Raw genomic sequence first — 18,217 nt, forward strand, 5'->3', positions numbered from 1 at the left:
GTGTTTCCAGACAGTAACAATTTAGATATTTGTCTATCATAAAATTATTCTTACTATTGTCTTTGTGGTACTGGGGATTGAATCCACGGGTGTTCTATCACTGAGTTATAATCTCCTAGTCCCCCCGCTTTTTTTTTAACTTTTACTTTAAGACAGTGTCTCACTAAATTGCCCAAACCTGGCTTACTGCTATATCCAGGAACGTCCTGCTTAATGTTTTTGAAATATCCTTGCATTTGATAAAGGCCAACTTTTCAAAACAGTTTTGGTATCACAGTTCAAAATTAATAGCTCATTTCTCTTTCATATAGTTCTATTTTCATTCAATGGTATGATCCAAGAAGACTGAACAAAACTCTCTCAATTAGACTGACTTTTGAATGAAATTTATTTCCAATGCATATGTTTAATTAAAACCTATAAAATATCATTCCTGTGTTACATATTAATGAAAAATATATATTTTATACATTGTTATTTTTATATCATTTTCATCCCAGTTCTTCTGTTTATATGCATTTAATTCCACTCCATTTTTTAGGGCTTCATAATTCCACAATTCCTTTTACTATCCTAGTCTCAACTCCCTCAGGAAGTCTGGCAAGTAGTATATCACCTAGTACTCATTTGCAAAAGAAACCCTTAATGTTTTTATTTTTTAATTTACATATTATTTCCGTATTCTATCCATTAAAATAACTATCACTACAAATATGTATAGATAGATGGATATACTATGAGTACGTAGTAAACAGAATTGGTTACACATTAGATACTTTTTTTTCCCACTGATAAATCACACACAAACACATACATGCACACACACACACTTAAACAGAATGCTCAAATGATAAGTTTTGTGATATCATAAAAAACAAGCAGTGAATATTATTAGTAAGAGAGTGACTATACATATTTCATTCCCTCATGGAGGTGGTTGTCTGTGTCTAAAACGCCTTTCTAAACATTCTCTAAATAGATAACTTTTACCAGTTCTTTAACACTCAGTGCAAATATCACCTAACCTCCCCTCACACTAATTAGGCTTTGTTTTACCACATTCTATACCCGCACACTGTTGCTTAACAAAGTTGCGTTTTACTCTTATAGAATTTCAAGTTTGTTTAGTTCATTCTAAGAGAGCTGGTAGAAGCTGGCACAGTGACTGTACTGTGGACAGTAATTGTCATTTATTTATGGGACTAACAGAAAACATATAGCAAAAACTAAAATAACTAGACAATTTATATCTTGATTATATTTTAATCTCTTCAAATTTGTATTTATCTGAATAATTACACAGAAGCAACTCTGTGCACAAAACCTGTTTAGAAACATGGTGGGTCTGAGTAGAAAAAAAAAGGAATATTATGATTATTCAAATGTGAATTGGCTCATAGTTTGATTAGACTGAATTTAAACAACCCATATTTAAGAAAATAATCTACAATGATATTCTATCTACTTTAAGATATAATCCTCTGAGAGATCGAATTGCTGGAAAGCAATGAAATTGGGTCGTCTTCTCTTAGAACATCCTAGAAACAGCAATCCATTTTAAGGGCATTACTGTATGTATGCCAGTGCAATTATTTTTTTCCCCGTTAGACCTCATTAATCATTCATGAAGTTAGTACCCACTACTCATGGTTACTAGCTCTCCCTACTTTTCTCTTACAATACTTCTCTTGTCCTAGTGACGGATATTTATTGTTATTCTCAGCTGTTTTATTTTGAATTTTTTTCATGTGAGTTTTCCAACCCTTCATTTTAGAAACTAGTAAACAAAGGTGTAAATAAGCGGTTATGCTCTAAAAGTAAATTGTGAGTAGTACTGGCCACCCCAAAACTATATTTTCAAGCAAGTATTTTAAGAAATAATTAAACAAATAAAAAGAGAACCAGAGATTACACAAAGTTTTAGTGCATCTAAATCTGAAAATTTCTTGTATTTGTAAAAACACGTATTTCTACATAGTAGATTTGAAAGCTAAAATATAAAGGCTATTTAATAGAATATTCCGATTTTATTTCACAAGATATTTTAACAGAGAGATAATTTTAAAATTATCAAGACTTAGACTATATTGTAATATTAACCATACCAGTTTTTTATAATTAATTTTTTATTTATATATGACAGCAGAATGCATTACAATTCTTTTTTTAATTTTAATATTTATTTATTTGTTAGTTTTCGGCGTACACAACATCTTTGTTTGTATTACACATATAGAACATAATTTTTCATATTTTGCTAATGTTTGTTAATGTTCTTCTAAAGTTTGATTAATGTTGAATTTACCTGTTGTCCATTTGTTATTTTATTTTACTTTCTTTTATATATATATATATATATACATATATATATATATATATATATATATATATATATATATATATATATATATATATATATATCAGGGATTGAACTTAGGGGCATTTTAACCATTGAGCAAAATTCTCAGCCCTTTTAATTTTTTATTTTTGAGACAGGGTCTCACTAAATTGCTTAAGGCCTCACTAAGTTGCTGAGACTGGCTTTGAACTTGCAATCCTACTGCCTCCTTTTGTGTCACTGGGATAATTGGAAAGGGTCACAATGCCAGGCCCATTTCATTTTTTTTTTCCTAAAGGAATATATGAAGTCAAATATTTATGGTATTTAATATTCAAAATAAAATTATAACATACTGGCTTTGGATGAATAGAGTCCTCTTAGAAATGAATAAATTTAATCCATACCACCTATTCACCCAATGTTTTAGAAAAATATAAATCAATGTGATACTCTTTTGACAGCACTGCCTGGGTTCCAATTACCCAGAGGAATTTTATTCTGTGATATAAATTACACAAACCCCTCTTTGAGTAGAGAAATGTTTAAACAGTGGTTCAAGAAAGAGGAGTAGTTATCAGATAATCCACGTGTAAGCACAGGAGTTAAAATTTCAATGTATTACAATATGGTTGAGGTTTAGCCTGCACCAAATAGGTGACCAGAGAGTTGTCTGCTGGATCAGAATCATTGATACTGTTTTATAGTATTTAAGCATCTACACATGCTTGATCTCAGAATCTTTTGAAAAATAGGCAAATAAATATCTATATTAACATTAGGAGAATAGTTTATCATATTTAAAGAAAAGTTTCTCCAAATCAAATATCCATCAAAACTGTGAATCATGCATAAATTATTCAGAGTCAGTTCAATTAAAGGAAATACTTCTGTTATAGTTTGGCTTCTGTGACTGGTCAAGTAAAACTAGAGTAGTCAAGATTTATACATTGATGAATAATCCATTTTCCTCACACTTGTATGAACTGAATTTACAAAAGGCAAAGAGTTCCAACAGAAGTAATTGTGCTAGACTGGTCTAATTTGATTTCTGCCTAACAAGTTATTATGACTGACATTTCCATCCTTCAAATTTTCAACTTTTGGACATTTTTAGAGAAGACTTTTCTTTCTCTTCATGCTATTAAAAAATCTGAATTTTACAATCCCCAAAAGGTCTACAAACTTTGCATAGTTTACCAGACTGTTTTGTCCTGTGGGAATCTCTGCCTTTCATCTTTTCTAAATTTATTACATCAGCTATCATTTATTTTCAACTTCATTGCTCGTAGGATTCGGAAATAATTAGATTTCACACAAAAAGTTGTGTTTTTTTTTGGTTATATTCTTCAAATATTGATGATTTTATTGTGATTTTAGGACAAATGAGGCATTTAAAGTAATTTCTATCCTCCTAATTAAAACATTTTTGACAAAGAACTTATTTTAGGACAGAAATAATAAAACATAATAATACCATTGTAATATACATTTATAAAAAGCTTTAATAAGTATAATTTTATTTAATCAATTCAATTTCCCTAATGGGTAGATTATTAATATTATACCAACAGGGTTATTTAAAAATAGCTGGACTGTTATACTGATACTCTATATACAGGTATACCATTGACTAGATACCTTGAACTACACTTCCATTTGTTTTTCTTTGAAAGATGCCTCTGCGTGTGTGTATATGTCTGCGTGTTTTCACTGTTTTAGCAGCTTTACTGAAGTATAATTAGCACAAAATGAGTGCACATATTTAAATTGCTTAGTTTAATAAGTAGTGTGAAACTTGTGAGACCTTTATGACAATCAAGATAATGAATACATAAATTATTCTAAGAATTTCCATGTACTCCTTGGTAATCCCTCCCTCTTGCTCTGCTCTCCCATCCCAATCCCCTATCCCTAGACAACAAGTTATCTGCTTTGTGAAATAAATTAGCTTGCATGTACTAAAATTTTATATGCCTGGACTCATACTGTATGTAATCTTTTTGTTTGGCTTATTTTGTTCAGCATAATTCATTTGAGTTTCACTAAAATTTTAGGATGCATCAATAGATAGTACATTTTTTTTTTCTGGAGCAGTATTCCATGTATGCACAAACCATAGTTCATTGATTGACCTGTAGAAGGCCACTTGGACTGTGTCTGGTTTTTGGCTAACATGAATAGAGCTGCTGTGAACATCAGAGTACAACTCTTCATATGGACATGTTTTCTTCCACCCTGGGAAAATACTCAGGCATTAAGAAATAGTAAAACCGTTTCCTAGAGTTTAGTGTCCTGTTTTACATTACTGCCAGTGTTTCAGGTACAGTTCTTAAAATTAATTTGCATCACCAATAGGGCTGGAAAATTTAATCTGACTCTTTCTCATGGCTCAGTGGTGTTAGTTCATTGTATTTTATCTTTCATTTCCCCCATTACTAATAATGTTAGGGATTTTTTCATGTGCTTATTGCCATTTGTATACCTTCATTAGTTAAGTGTCTGTTCAAATTCTTTGGCCATTTTTTATCAGGTTGATTATTTTCCTTTTAGGAGTTTTGAGAGGGATTTTTTTTTCTTTTTTATGGATACAGATATATTATTTGCTAATATTTTCTTCTTATCAGAGACTTGTCTTTTCAATTTTCTTAGTGATATGGAAAAGCAAAAGTTTTTAATTTTGATAAAGTTCAACTTATCAATTTTTTCTCTAATGGTTCATACTTTTGGTATCAAAGAAATATTCCCTTAACCATTGGTCTTAATTTTTTTTTCTTCTATGAGTTCTTTTAGAATTTTAAGTTTTATATTTGAATTAATATTTTTTATTGTGTGAAGTAAAATTTAAATTTTTTTTATTTTTCTGTATATCTATATTTAGTTATTTTAACATTATTTATTGAAAAGATATTTTTCCACCTAAACTGATTTTACATAATTGTTGAAAAATCAATTGTTGATAAATATGAAGATTTATATTATATTTTCAAATTTATTGACTTTATGCCAATACCACCCAGCCTTGACCACTATAACTTCATAATAAATTAAATTTGAAATCATATTTTGTTAATTACTCTTTTTCTTTATTAAGCCTTTTCTTGGGAAGGAGGGCTATTCTACATTACTTGCATTACTATGCGAATTCTAGAATCAACTTGTCCATTTATTCTACCAAGGAAAATATCCACGGGCATTTTGCTTAGTATTATATTGAATCTATATTGATATGAGGGAGAATTGTTATCTCAATATCATGCTGTATTTATAAACTTAATAAATATATTTTTTGCATTTATTTAGGCCTTCTTTAATTTCACCAATATATTATAGTTTTCGCCATTGAGGTCTCATACATCTATTGTCAGATTCATCACTATTGCATATTTTTGATTATCATATATAATTGTTAAATTTCAATTTGATGTTGTTTATTGCTACTATGTAGAAATGCAAGTTACTTTTTTGCATTGTTCTTATATTCTATAACCTTAATAAGATTTAATTAATTTTAATACTATTTTGGTAACTTCCATGGGATTTTCCAGATGATATTATCATCTGAAACAACAATCTTACCTTTTTCTTCCAAATATGGATAGCTTTAATTCATTGTTCTTATTGCACTAGCTGATTTTTGTCAAATACATTTCTTGAGTTTATTTAGATGATCAATTAGTTTTTTTTTTCAGTTTGTTAACATAGTGAATTATATTGATGGATTTTTAAATGTTAAATCAATCTTGCATTGAATATCACTTAGAAGTATTATTTGTTCTGCCTATTGGGAGTCCTGATTTTTTATTTTAATTTAGAAATTTTACATTGATGTTCATAAGGGATATAATTTATAGTTTTCTTACAATGTCTATGTCAGTTTTTCACATCTTAAAAATGCTGACTTCATAGGTTCATAGGGTGAGTTGGGCAGTATCATCTCTTTTGCAATTTTCTGGAAAGAGTTTGTCTACAAATGTACTTATTTCTATTTAAAATGTTTGCACAATTCTCACATCATCTTATTGTAGTGTTTCTTCCATGACAAGTTGTGCTTTTTTTTTTTTTTGTTACTGGGGATTAAACCCATTTCACCACTTAGTTTCATTACTTTACTAGATATAGGACTATTTGGCTGATACGTTTCTTCCTGTGAACTCTGATAGTTTATGGCTCTCATGGAAGTTGCCCATCTTATCAAGTTGTCAAGGTAATTGGTTAGAAATTTAAATACTTTATTGATCTTATTTTCATTGATTAAAGAAACAGATTTTGGTTTCAATGCCTTTCCTAAAATGTTGCTGCTTCATAGTTCATTATTGCTGCTTAGATATTTATTATTTCCTTTCTTTTGGATCAACTGGAATTATTCTCATTTCTTTTAGTTTCTTAAGCTGAGGTTAGTGATATTGTACCTTGTTTTTTTCCTAATATCAATGTTTAGGGCTATAAATATCCACTGAGTATAATTGTAGTGACACTACAAATTTTATATATTTTCTCATTTTCATTCAATTCAAAATACTATAAATTTCACTTGTGATTTCTTTGATACATGAGTTATCTGTTATTGGGTTATGTAATTGCCCAATATTTATACTACCCCCATGTCCCACAAATAAAACTGTGTGGAACATATAGTTACTGTTGATTATCTGGAGAGATCACAGAGCAATAACATTGTTAATCCTTTCTGATGGTTCTTTCCTAAAACTTGAATCCTTTCCTCACCAGTATGTGTGCATCAGCAAGCAGCTGAATACTCAAGTGGTCACTTCTGCATGTCTCCTGAGTTCCCTGTCTATGCACCTCTTTTTTTCTCCAGTGCATTGTTCAGCAAACTCTAGGGGCTCTGATCTCTCTAGGCATTCAGCTTCAACTCTTTATTCATGGTGTCCTGCAGGCTCTGTTTAGGATTCTCTTACCACCACTGAGGATTAGAAGCTTTTTCAAGGCAGTAAATCAAGACAATTTCAGGGCATTTCTTGTTTGTTTCCCATCTCTCAGGACCACTGTCCTTTATGACCTGCTGTTCAATGTCTCGAAAGTGTTGTTTCAAATATATTTGCTCATTTTAAAAAATTGATTCAGGTGAGTGTTAGCGAAGGGGAAAATGTAGTGTCTGTTACTCCAGGTCTCCAAGTCTAGATAATGTTTTCATTTTTATTTTTCAACTTAAAAGATATTTTATGTAAACTGATTCATGAGTGTGGGAAAATAGATTCCATCCTTGATTATTAAATCACAGTCATTATCCCAAAGCTTATTGTGGCAGTATAGAAAGAGTTGTTTTACAAAATATTAATTTCTTCTCTGGGCAGGGGGTTGCTAGAGCTACATCTTTAATGACACTTACAGCAACAATGTTTTACATGTATGTTGTATATTCTGGTCTTCAAGGATTTGCATGCATTTTCTCATTTCATTATCTATGATTGAGGTCAGATTATTAAGGACAAGGTTGTTAATAAGTGATTTCAAAAATCCTGTGGTTTGCCCAATGTTGCACAGCTTATAACCATCAGTATAAGAGATGCCAATAATAACACACTTTACATTTATTTGGAAAGGTACTCAGCATTATGTGCATAATCTCATACAAACTTTCCCTCAAATATATGAGGAAGTGTTCTGTCCTTCCTGTTCTACAGATAATCAAACTAAAGCTTCAGAGCCATAGTACCTTACTCAAGCTTATCGGAAAGTGCCAGGGTTGGGTTTTGAACCCAGGTTGCGTCTTGAAATCCTACTCCATGCTTGGAACCTCAGTCTATCCTCCATGGCTTTGAGTCAGACCTGAGGCCCTTGTTGCCTTTGAACTCCTGTTTTAAAATTACCTCAACTGATTCAAAAGTGGCAATAAATCTATTTTAAAATGGACGAAAGGATATATATGCTTAGAAACACTGTTTCTTGTACTGTTATTTATGAAATTCAAGAGGTTGGTGACAATCCATGTTGGTGACAGTTATGCTGATTATTATTATTCAAAGAATATTATTTAAAGAGAGATAGTAATTTTCATGGTAATTCACAATTTGGTTAGCCTATTGTATGATCAATTATTTTATATGGCTATTCATTTCTCAGTTCTATCTAATGTTTTAATCTCTAGCTATCCTCCCACATTTAATACTTCCTATTGCTCTTCCCTTCCCTAGCTTTCTGTTTTGAAAAACAGTCACTCATGAGTACTTTATTTCTTAAATATTCCCAAGAGACTATTTACACACACACACACACACACATACACACACACACATACACACACAGAAACTCCTTCATCATTTTCTAAAAATCTGATCATTCGTACGCCCACTAGCTGCATTCTTTCTGTCTCCCTGATAACTGTATTATAAATCCTTTTTATATATTTATGCTTCTGTTACATTTTCTGACCAGTGTCTCCTTGTTTATTATGTTAGTCCACTGAATTCCTTATTAACACATCTTTCAGCTAGATGAAAAGTATCCATCTAATTCAAAAGCTATGTGTCAAAATGAAGGTTAGACTAGTAGTAGGGAATCACATTTAACAGAAGAGTCAAAAAGAGGTAAATAAAATTTCAAGAGAGAAAAAGAAATGGTAACCAGTAGTATGAGAAGTAATAGCAATGTTGTTATGTTGATTTTTTTTTCTTATGTAATTCCAGCATAATACCAGAGTGTTGATTAATGATGGGTACATACTCTTGTTATTGCATATAAGGGTAAAAGCAAATTGTTTTTAAGCTTTTTTTGTGTTTCATTTTTTCCTTCTTCCTTCCTTGGTTGCTCTCATTTTTCTTTCCTCCCTTCCTCTCTGTCATCTCCTATGTCCTTCACTTTGAGAACTACACCAAGTAACAAGTTTGGTGTTTTCCAAATGTCCTGGAAATTTCTGCAAATATGTACCATGGTCCTTATAGAAACTTGATAGCTCTAAGTCTGGTTCTGAAATTTGCTTTGTAGGTTATATCAGACTATAAATATATAAGCAAATATGGAAATAAGAAATTTTCATTAATGGTTGTCTCAGACATCTGTCTACAAGGAGGATTAAGAGCCAAAAGCATAGTATAACAAGGTCATTCTAGTGCTTCTAAAATAATTCATTTATCCCCAATCCACCAAAATCAGCATTATAAAAATTGGGATTTTTATCCTCAAATGTTAACATTTTCTTATAAAACATATTCATATTATTAGTAAAACAATAGTTTTTGAATAACAAATTTAAAGGCATGAATATTAAGCTTTACTGATTAATATACCTATACTCTAATAATATTGCTATACAAAGGATTTGGGCAGAATAACAGTATATCAATATTTCACATTCAATTTTAGGAAGAAATAAATGATATTATTAACTCAATCACTTAAAAATAATGCTGTGCATGTTTTGAAGGAAAAAATATGCTAGCCCTTATTTCTTAACATAAAGGAACATTTGTCACTCTTTTAAATTTTTGAATGTAATAAATATTAAAATTATTTACTTCATAATATCATATTTATGAAGAAAGGGTAATCCTAAATACTTATATACTAGGAAGATTATTCATTAAATAAATTTGCATTTTTCAAACTGATTTATCAAATAATAATGTCTACAATTATCAACATTCTCATGTTACTTTAAGAATTATCTAGAATTCTTTGACAATAAATCGATCTTAATAGTTATTTGAAAACAAATTAAAGCAGAACTTGCAAATTCCAATTGTACAAACATTTTTAAGCTTCAGTTCCAAAACATGAAATGATTTCAGAGTAATATTTCATTTAAAAAAAAACAAAGCAATTGAAACCCCTATTTTCCTTTTACTATGCATAAAAAACTTACTTTTGAAAACTTAAAAAATAGTTTTAAATCCCAATTTTATAGCAAATATTTCATGCAATAGGACTCTAACAAGGCTTCTAAGTAAGCATTAAAATGACCAACTGACGGTAAATTTCATCATTTAGTAAAAGAAAATTTGACAGCAAATTACTAGGTCTGATATGTGCATGCTACAGCATACTATGTTCAGAGTTAAAAAACAAAAAACAAAAAACAAAGTAAAATGCAATTACCCTAAAAGACATTTCAAGATTCTCTCCACCCCAGATATCCATTCCTGCATCGTAAGTTCCTATCTCTTCAAAGTAGTTTCTGTCAATAGAAAATAGGCCACCAGCCATAGTAGGGGTCCTAGTTGAAAAAAACAAAAACAAAAACAAAACAAAAACAAAAGAATATCTTTTGAAATCAATGTGTGGTGTTTAAGGAGACTGTAGCAAATATTTTTTGACATTTTAAATATAAAAAACTAGTATTTTAAAAGTTCAAACTAGAAACACAAAAACAAGTTGCAAGAGGTTTTAAGATTTAAAAATTACATTTTATTTCACATTTTCTATAAACTCACTTTAGATGAGTCTATTTCTGTCTTATATGTGATCAAAGAGCTATATGGAAGGAACACTGACCCCTTAAAACTGGGGCTTCTACATTCCTTCTGAAAGCCAAAGTAAGGTCACTTTGCACAGTCTTTAAAGAGATGAAGTAATTCTCAAACAGTCATGATCTTTGATAATATAATTATAAATCATTGAAAAATAAACCCTAGGAAACTAAGGACATGCTTTTTCTCTGAAAAGATTCGTACTCTAATTAAATATGAAAAGAAGTAAATGCTATATAAAATGCTTATATGAAATAAGTATCTAATTATAGTTACAAAATATTTTTACATGTACTTATTGTTTCTCTTTACCCACGTCAAAGGGTAGAATTTATTATCTGACCTATGGATAAACAAAAATCCTGTATGCTATTCAGCATTTTAGGACTTTATCATAAATTCCAAAACTTTTCCTTAGTAATAAAAGCCTTTATTTTTGTTTTTCATATTCAAGTTTTCTTACAGGATACAAGAAATTAGGCCTTAAGTTTTTAAAGGTCTAATTAATTTTCAAAAAGACTAATTAAGGACAATGGTTCATGTGTGAGCTACAGAAGTTTTTATACATAAACTGTATGAAATAATGATTAAAAAATTGTTCACAAATAGAACCAGATTGGGAATCATTATTTTTGAAGGGTTAGTTGTAATATTGTGGTTTCCAACCTCATAGCACATTAGCAGCATCAAAGCATCTATCAAAAAAGACATCCATGCTCAGTTACCTCCCTCCATGGATTCAGATTTAGCTGGCCTATGTAAGAACCCATGATAGCATGTACAGCTCCTGAGAAATTCTAATATACTATTAAAGAACAGAAACACTGATCTAATAACTTAGATTTTTATTGCTCGTGTCTGTGAGAATGTTAAAGAACCAACTATTTTGGTTTTCTTGAAACTGTATCCTCTGTCACAGGCTATGTTCATGTCTTCTAATTAAACAGTTTAGTTCATTGAAAATCCACCAAATAATATTATACTTGGACATCAACCATATTGCAAAATTCTCTATTTCTCCCTGTGCTCTCACTATTTTATACTCAGGTAATTAACTGTTCATCAGTTAGAGTAGCAGAACCTTGCTTAGTCTCAGAGCTGTTTTATTACTTTTGGTCTTGCTAGGTTCCTATCATGAACAGTATCATTGACCTTCTGAATTATAATGAGAAATACTAACAAAGCTAAACAGATGGTAATTATGGAGTAGCCATGACCTCACCTGATTGGGGTTTTGGAACTCTATAGCAATAACTACATAAGGTAATACAGTGCTAGAGAGTCTATTTAATAAAATTAGCAACAAAAATTGCTGCAATTATCCTATCATGATGCAACCAAATGCTTAAGAATGTTAAATGATGCATTTTAAATGATCAGTTCAGAGAGCATATCTATTTATCTGCTTATAAATAAAATACTAACACATTTTAATGTAAAAGCATGTGTTCAATTTCATCTTACTCTTGGTCATTATTCCTATAAATATGTGAGAAGTTCATGAAAAAATGGCTAGAAATAAACCATATTAGGCCATAAGAAAGACTCAAATAACATTCACATTCAGTTGAAGAGTAGCAAAAAATTAATAAGAGAAAAATCCTGCAAAAACAATTCTATATTTTCTGAAGACAGGTAATCTTAGAGAGGCTTGTGTGTGGGTACACGCATGTATATTTGTGTGTGTTGTGTTTGACATATTGATTGGCTCTTTCACAGTCTATAGACTGTGGTTCAGAATACATACTCCCTTTAGCCATGGTCATTGTCCTACTACATGTTCTGTTCTAATTAGACTGCTCTGTAGCGTCCCTAATGAACTATTTATATGTGCCTATATGCAGCTTGAAGTTCTCTAAAAAAAGACAAACTTTGATTGTAGTTGAATTATCTGAGGTTATTTGTTTTTCAAGTTTGTGTCCATACAGTATTAAAACCACTGACCAATCAATCATCTAGTTTGGGAGTGGGTAATCATCTCAATGTAAACACCATCTAATACAAAGTAGGCCAAGATGAATTGAATGAACAGAAGTAAAGCACTTAGCTCAGTGTCCAGCACATCAAAAAGAGTTAACAAGATTTGATTATTTATCTTTGCTATTGTTATTGATGTTAGTCATTCACACAACAGCCATGAGTGTCCTTCACTTAATTTTGGCTCCCCATATACATACTCTTTGTGTTGCAAAATAATTCATAACTACTTTTTATCTATCATATTGCCTCTGAGATCTGCCTCTGAACACAACTTCCTACTCATTAACCTCTCCTATTTCCATCAAAGTTGTTTTTCATCCCTAATTAATAGTTATGGTTCCTTAATTAATTCATATTCTCATATTAATAACCTCCTTAGGGAATTTTTTCTTCCCTCCTCCCAACCCCTCTCCAAGGTTCTACCATGTCAGTGAAAAATAAGCTTAGTACCCTTGGTTCTCTGTTTTTGCACTGTCTGACCCAATTTTCTTTCTGTAATTCCATGTGCCTGAATAAATTTACCATTTACTTCATCTACATCTGCTACTAAGACCCAGAGCATCTCTGGAAAGTAATGAGATAAGGCCAACTGATTATACTACAAGCCCATGTCATTGATTGGATTGTCTGCTTAATTCACAAACTGATAATAATCCTTTTATCCAAGTTTATTGATACATGTCTAATTTTTGAATAAATGTTTTCCAAAAATTTTGAATTCACTTAAGAACCCTGGAATTAGGGATATGCATGAAGTCTAAACTCCCTCAAACTCTAGCTCAATATGTTTGAGTCTTCCTCATGACCCCCTACTTCCTCTTGTGTTTCAGGAAAGAATACCTCTGCTCCTATGCTGTGGGCTAACATTCACACTCCTGCTCTTCACCCAGCTCTCTCCTGCATACTCTGTCAGCCACTTGTTCACTGACTACTGCATTTAGTTTTATGCCTTTGAATTTTTAGATTGTCCCCTGGAGCTTACAAACATGCTCAGTTAAGTTCTCTCCTAAACCAAAATACATCTTCATTCCATTACACAGCTCATTCAAACTAGGGACATAACGTTTCTATTCCCTCTACTGGTAACCTTATCTAAAGGATACTTTCTACCTACCCCCTCAACTCCTCTTGACCTTCAAACTAAGAAGCTTGGATCCTGCTCCCATTTCTGTAATAATTTCTTTCTGGAATTTCATTGTTCTATAGAGGTCATTCCTTCTACTGATTTGACCATTCATTTTGTAATTTTTACTGACATCCCTTCCTTTTCCTCCCTCTCTAGCTATAAGACTTTGGACATATTCTTAGTTTATATGTATCACATGAGTATGATATGTCACTAAAATGTTTTTGTGGATATATGCACTTAGCAATTATCTTCTCTTGTCCAAAACGGGTCTTTAGAAGGGTATCTCAAGGGTGTCTCTTGGCATGTTACTCTTTCTCTGCTCTTTACCTAGAGAGGATCATTTGCACATGCCTATAACTGTTTTTATGAGGCTGGTGCCTTATCTCTTCTCACTTCCCTGGATGTCAATTTTGCTTTTCTAATTACTCATTTTTATTTCCTCCCAAAACCCTCCAAATTCTATAGGCTGTTATTTGTAGTGGTTAAATAACTCAATTTCTAGACTACTGGTATTTAGGTCTATTTTAGTAACATGTCTCAAATATTATTCATAATTAAGATGATGGGTAAAGATGAGTATTTTATTATTATCACACTTGTATAAAGTGTGTCTTGAAGAACTTAAGTCTTCACATACTTCTGAATTTTTACATTATACAATACAATGATTTTATTTGGTTAAGTATTTTCCAGACGTAGAAACCAAAGGAAAATGAAATGCTATGAGTTTCCCTTCCTGCCTCATCCTGTCCACCGCACTCAGTACAGAGAGCTCAGTGGAGAGAAAGAAAGCAAAGGCACAAACCCTCTTCTACTGCAGAAGTGAATGTCAAATGTGTATGTAATTTAAAAATTTTACAGCTGAAAAGTGAAAATTTTGGTGGAATATTGTACACTGCACAATCATTTGCACATACAATTGTGGATAAAGATGCAGCTTTCTGTAAAGAGGAAACTTATTTCAAGGGCTTATGCTGGCTTAAACTCTGAGCAGTGAAGCTTGCTCAAGTCCTTAGAGTCTATGAAACAAAAAAGAAGTCAATACTATTTGTAAAGGTTGAGAAAAAATATAAAGTTCTGTTTAGTATAGGAAAATGAGTTGTTTTGGAGTCCAAGAACCCATTTACCAATAAGTGTGTGAATTAAATACCTTAACCTGTGCTTAAAGACCCTCTTTCTAATAAAAAAAAAAGCAGTTACTTTCTACCTTTTCTCTCAGTAGCTTTTTATAATCTTCATAAACTGATACAACCCCAAGCTTCCAAAAGGATGTGCAATAGTTGGTACAAACTTAATAGTTCCTTTGATTTTTCTTTTTTGCCTAAGAAGGTTCAAAATAAATAATAATACTAGCTGGAATCAGATGCATGACAATGCTTTGACTAATATGATAACATTATTCAGTATATACATGTGATATTTAATTCACATTCCTGAATCTTTCTATGGGATCTCTGCTATCTTCTCATGTCTACAGTCTGCTAAGAAAAGTCTTGCAAAATATCCCCTAAACCATTAGGAAACAATATAAAATAAATATACTCTTTCTATATAGAATATAGGTTCAAAGATTCCATCTGAGATGAAAATTTTTCTCTCTCTTGAAATCAACATATTTTAGATTTTAATATGAGGATTTAAGAATATCAAACAGTTGAACATCCCAATTTCAAATCTTTTCTTTCAAAGCATTTGTTATGTTCATGATGTTTTTTTTTTTTTTTTTTTTTTTTTTTTTTTTTTTTAATTTTTTATTGTGGGTTGTTCAAAACATTACAAATTTCTTGACATATCATATTCCACACTTTGATTCTAGTATGTTCATGATGTTGATCCTTCCCTATGCCAGTATTTTAATATCTCCAATTTGTATAGAAGTATCTTAAAGGTTTTGCTGACATCTATTTGTTTCTTTTCTCAAATATGAAAGTATTTGGGTTGAGAAAAGCTGAATGAAGAAAATCTAGTAGATTTAAAATTAGAAACGAACTGTTAGTTACTATTAAGTATAAGATACTTAATTTTTACATAAGAAATTACAGAATAAAATGTTTATCATTGATTATACTAACTAGAGAAATTATAAGTTAAAGACAATGACAAAAATTTCTTATTTTGGAGGAGGGAAGAATCACAGCACTAGCAGGAGGTAGCAAGAAACCAATTATATATTATTAAGCAAATTTCATAAAAACCAAATTTTATATTATCAAATTGCTAAGTTCTGAAAAATATACATCATATGAAAAGAGTATAGGTTAAAAAATAAAAAAAATAATTGGTAAAAAATAAAAAATAATAAAGTGTAAATAAACCTTAATTCAGTTTTGCTGCCAAATAAATAGTGGGGGAGCTAAGTAAGTGAGACTTTAGCAGACATTAAGACTTTTATTTGTGAGAAAAAGAATACCTTAATTGCTTTGGGAAGTACTGATAAATATCATCAGTGTCAAATTTTAAATGAATCTGGAAAAAAGTACTCTGGTAGGAAATAAGCAAAAATATTTAAAGAGGTGGCTGGCTAATTGTTTTTATACTTTTAGGTTCTTTTCACATCTATTTTGCAACACGTGTGTTCCATAAATTTATCATCTACTTACTGCCAAATATATTATTCATTAAATAGTTTACAACACTTCATGAGTTAAACAAGGCATGGAGGAAAATTCCTATTTTATACTTAAAAGAGTGGATCAATTCCTCAAATGGAGAAGCCTGCAAAAACTTGACCCTACCCAACTAATTCAATACTTCTTCTGTGATCACAACACTAGAAGGATTCAGAAGACAATGCATATGAACACCCTGAGCCTTTAATAATATGAAGACACAGCAGTTGCAGTTCAAGATTCTATCAATCATGCTATTTAATTTATTTGATATTTTTAAGAAATTCCTAATTCTAAATAAGTACAAAATAGATGCATGAGTTGAGACTAATGTTGATAAAATGGGATGTATAATAAGTAAGTAAAATATGTCAGGAATAAAATCTAATAATTAAATTTATGTTTGATTCATTAGAATAGCTAAGGACTAATAAAAAATCTAAAACTCCTTTGTTTTACTTTAGAATATGCTTAACGTGGTACTCCACATAAGAATGAAAGAAATCATATTAAGAATATGAATAATGACAAAGTGTAAGTGTCCATAAAGTAAGATATGGAGAGTAAAAAAAGTTAAACAGATTTGAAAAATAACCAGTAGGTTTCTAATTAGGAAATCTTTTTTAAACATTCAGAAATTAAAGGGAAAATGAATATCTTTATTACTATTTATTAAGGGTCACTTATAGGGCATAATTAAAAGACTAATGCAATCCATAAGATTTAAGTCAGGTTCTTTTCCAGAACTATTCATCGCTCTAGTAGTACACACAATTAACTCCTATGGAGCCACCCTCAGACCTCATATTCAGGCCTCTCCCTCTCTCTCATCTAGCATACATATGACCAATGCCAGAGCATGAACAACATTAGAACAGAGATCTCTTTATTGATGTTTGTATGTGAAAAATCTAGCACAGTGCTGACCAGTGTGTGTGTAAGTATGTTTGCCTGTGAAATCAGACTCATCTCAATAGCTTAAACCAAATCATGTTAATTTTTGTGTTAATAAAAATATATATAGTGTCCTCAGATTTACTAAATGATTTGTAGGATTATCTGCATTTTCAAATCATTTTGTTATTCTTTGTATTTCATTAGGCAACATAAATGTGTATTCTTGGAGGGCTAATGTTCTTGATAAGTTTCAAACTCAAACATTCCTCAAGTTGAGGGTCACACATTTAAAAGGTTAAAGCCAAACAAAGTTATTCATGCAAAGTCAATTGGTTGCAGTAAATGTATTTCTCTCAACTTTGCTTGGCACACAGATGCTGAGAAATATTTCTCCAAGTATATGAATGGTGACAAGTAGCAACAGACCCTCAGGCTCAGAGTCTGAGACACACTTATAGGAGTTTTAAGGGACTAGGCTAAACTTTCCAGTTAATTTCATATGGGCATTTTCTATTTAGCTCTACCTAATGGTGCCAAGTAAGAATAAGGAAATATTGTGGCAAGATTCTTTAACTTCTCAATAGCTGGAAACCCAGATATTATTTAATACTTCTCATTTACAACTGATGCTAATTTTTGAAAAGACAAAACATTACGTAGTACAACTAAAACACAACTACCAGGCATTTTTTTGGCACACAAGCTCCTAGTTATGACCTCTGGCTTAACAATTTGTGTACTCTATTGTTGCATGCATAATTGAGACATTCCTAAAAACTCATACAATTTACTAACATGTCAAGAGACTTTACTGATTAAATCAGACTAAATATTC

The 18,217-nt window shown here is 31.0% G+C and overlaps 1 protein-coding gene across 1 annotated transcript in view; it reads right to left on the minus strand.

Annotated features, from left to right (window-relative positions):
* Galnt13 (polypeptide N-acetylgalactosaminyltransferase 13) overlaps positions 1 to 18,217 on the minus strand; it is a 560,314-nt gene that overhangs the window by 209,088 nt on the left and 333,009 nt on the right. Inside the window, exon 8 of the mRNA XM_046426955.2 lies at positions 10,397 to 10,514. Coding sequence (XP_046282911.1) covers positions 10,397 to 10,514 — 118 coding nt within the window. The remainder of the gene's footprint in view (positions 1 to 10,396; positions 10,515 to 18,217) is intronic.

Source organism: Marmota monax, unplaced genomic scaffold (assembly GCF_021218885.2).
Source record: "Marmota monax isolate L192 unplaced genomic scaffold, Marmota_monax_Labrador192_F-V1.1 WCK01_AAM20220418_F8-fsc00048, whole genome shotgun sequence".
Lineage (NCBI taxonomy): Eukaryota > Metazoa > Chordata > Mammalia > Rodentia > Sciuridae > Marmota > Marmota monax.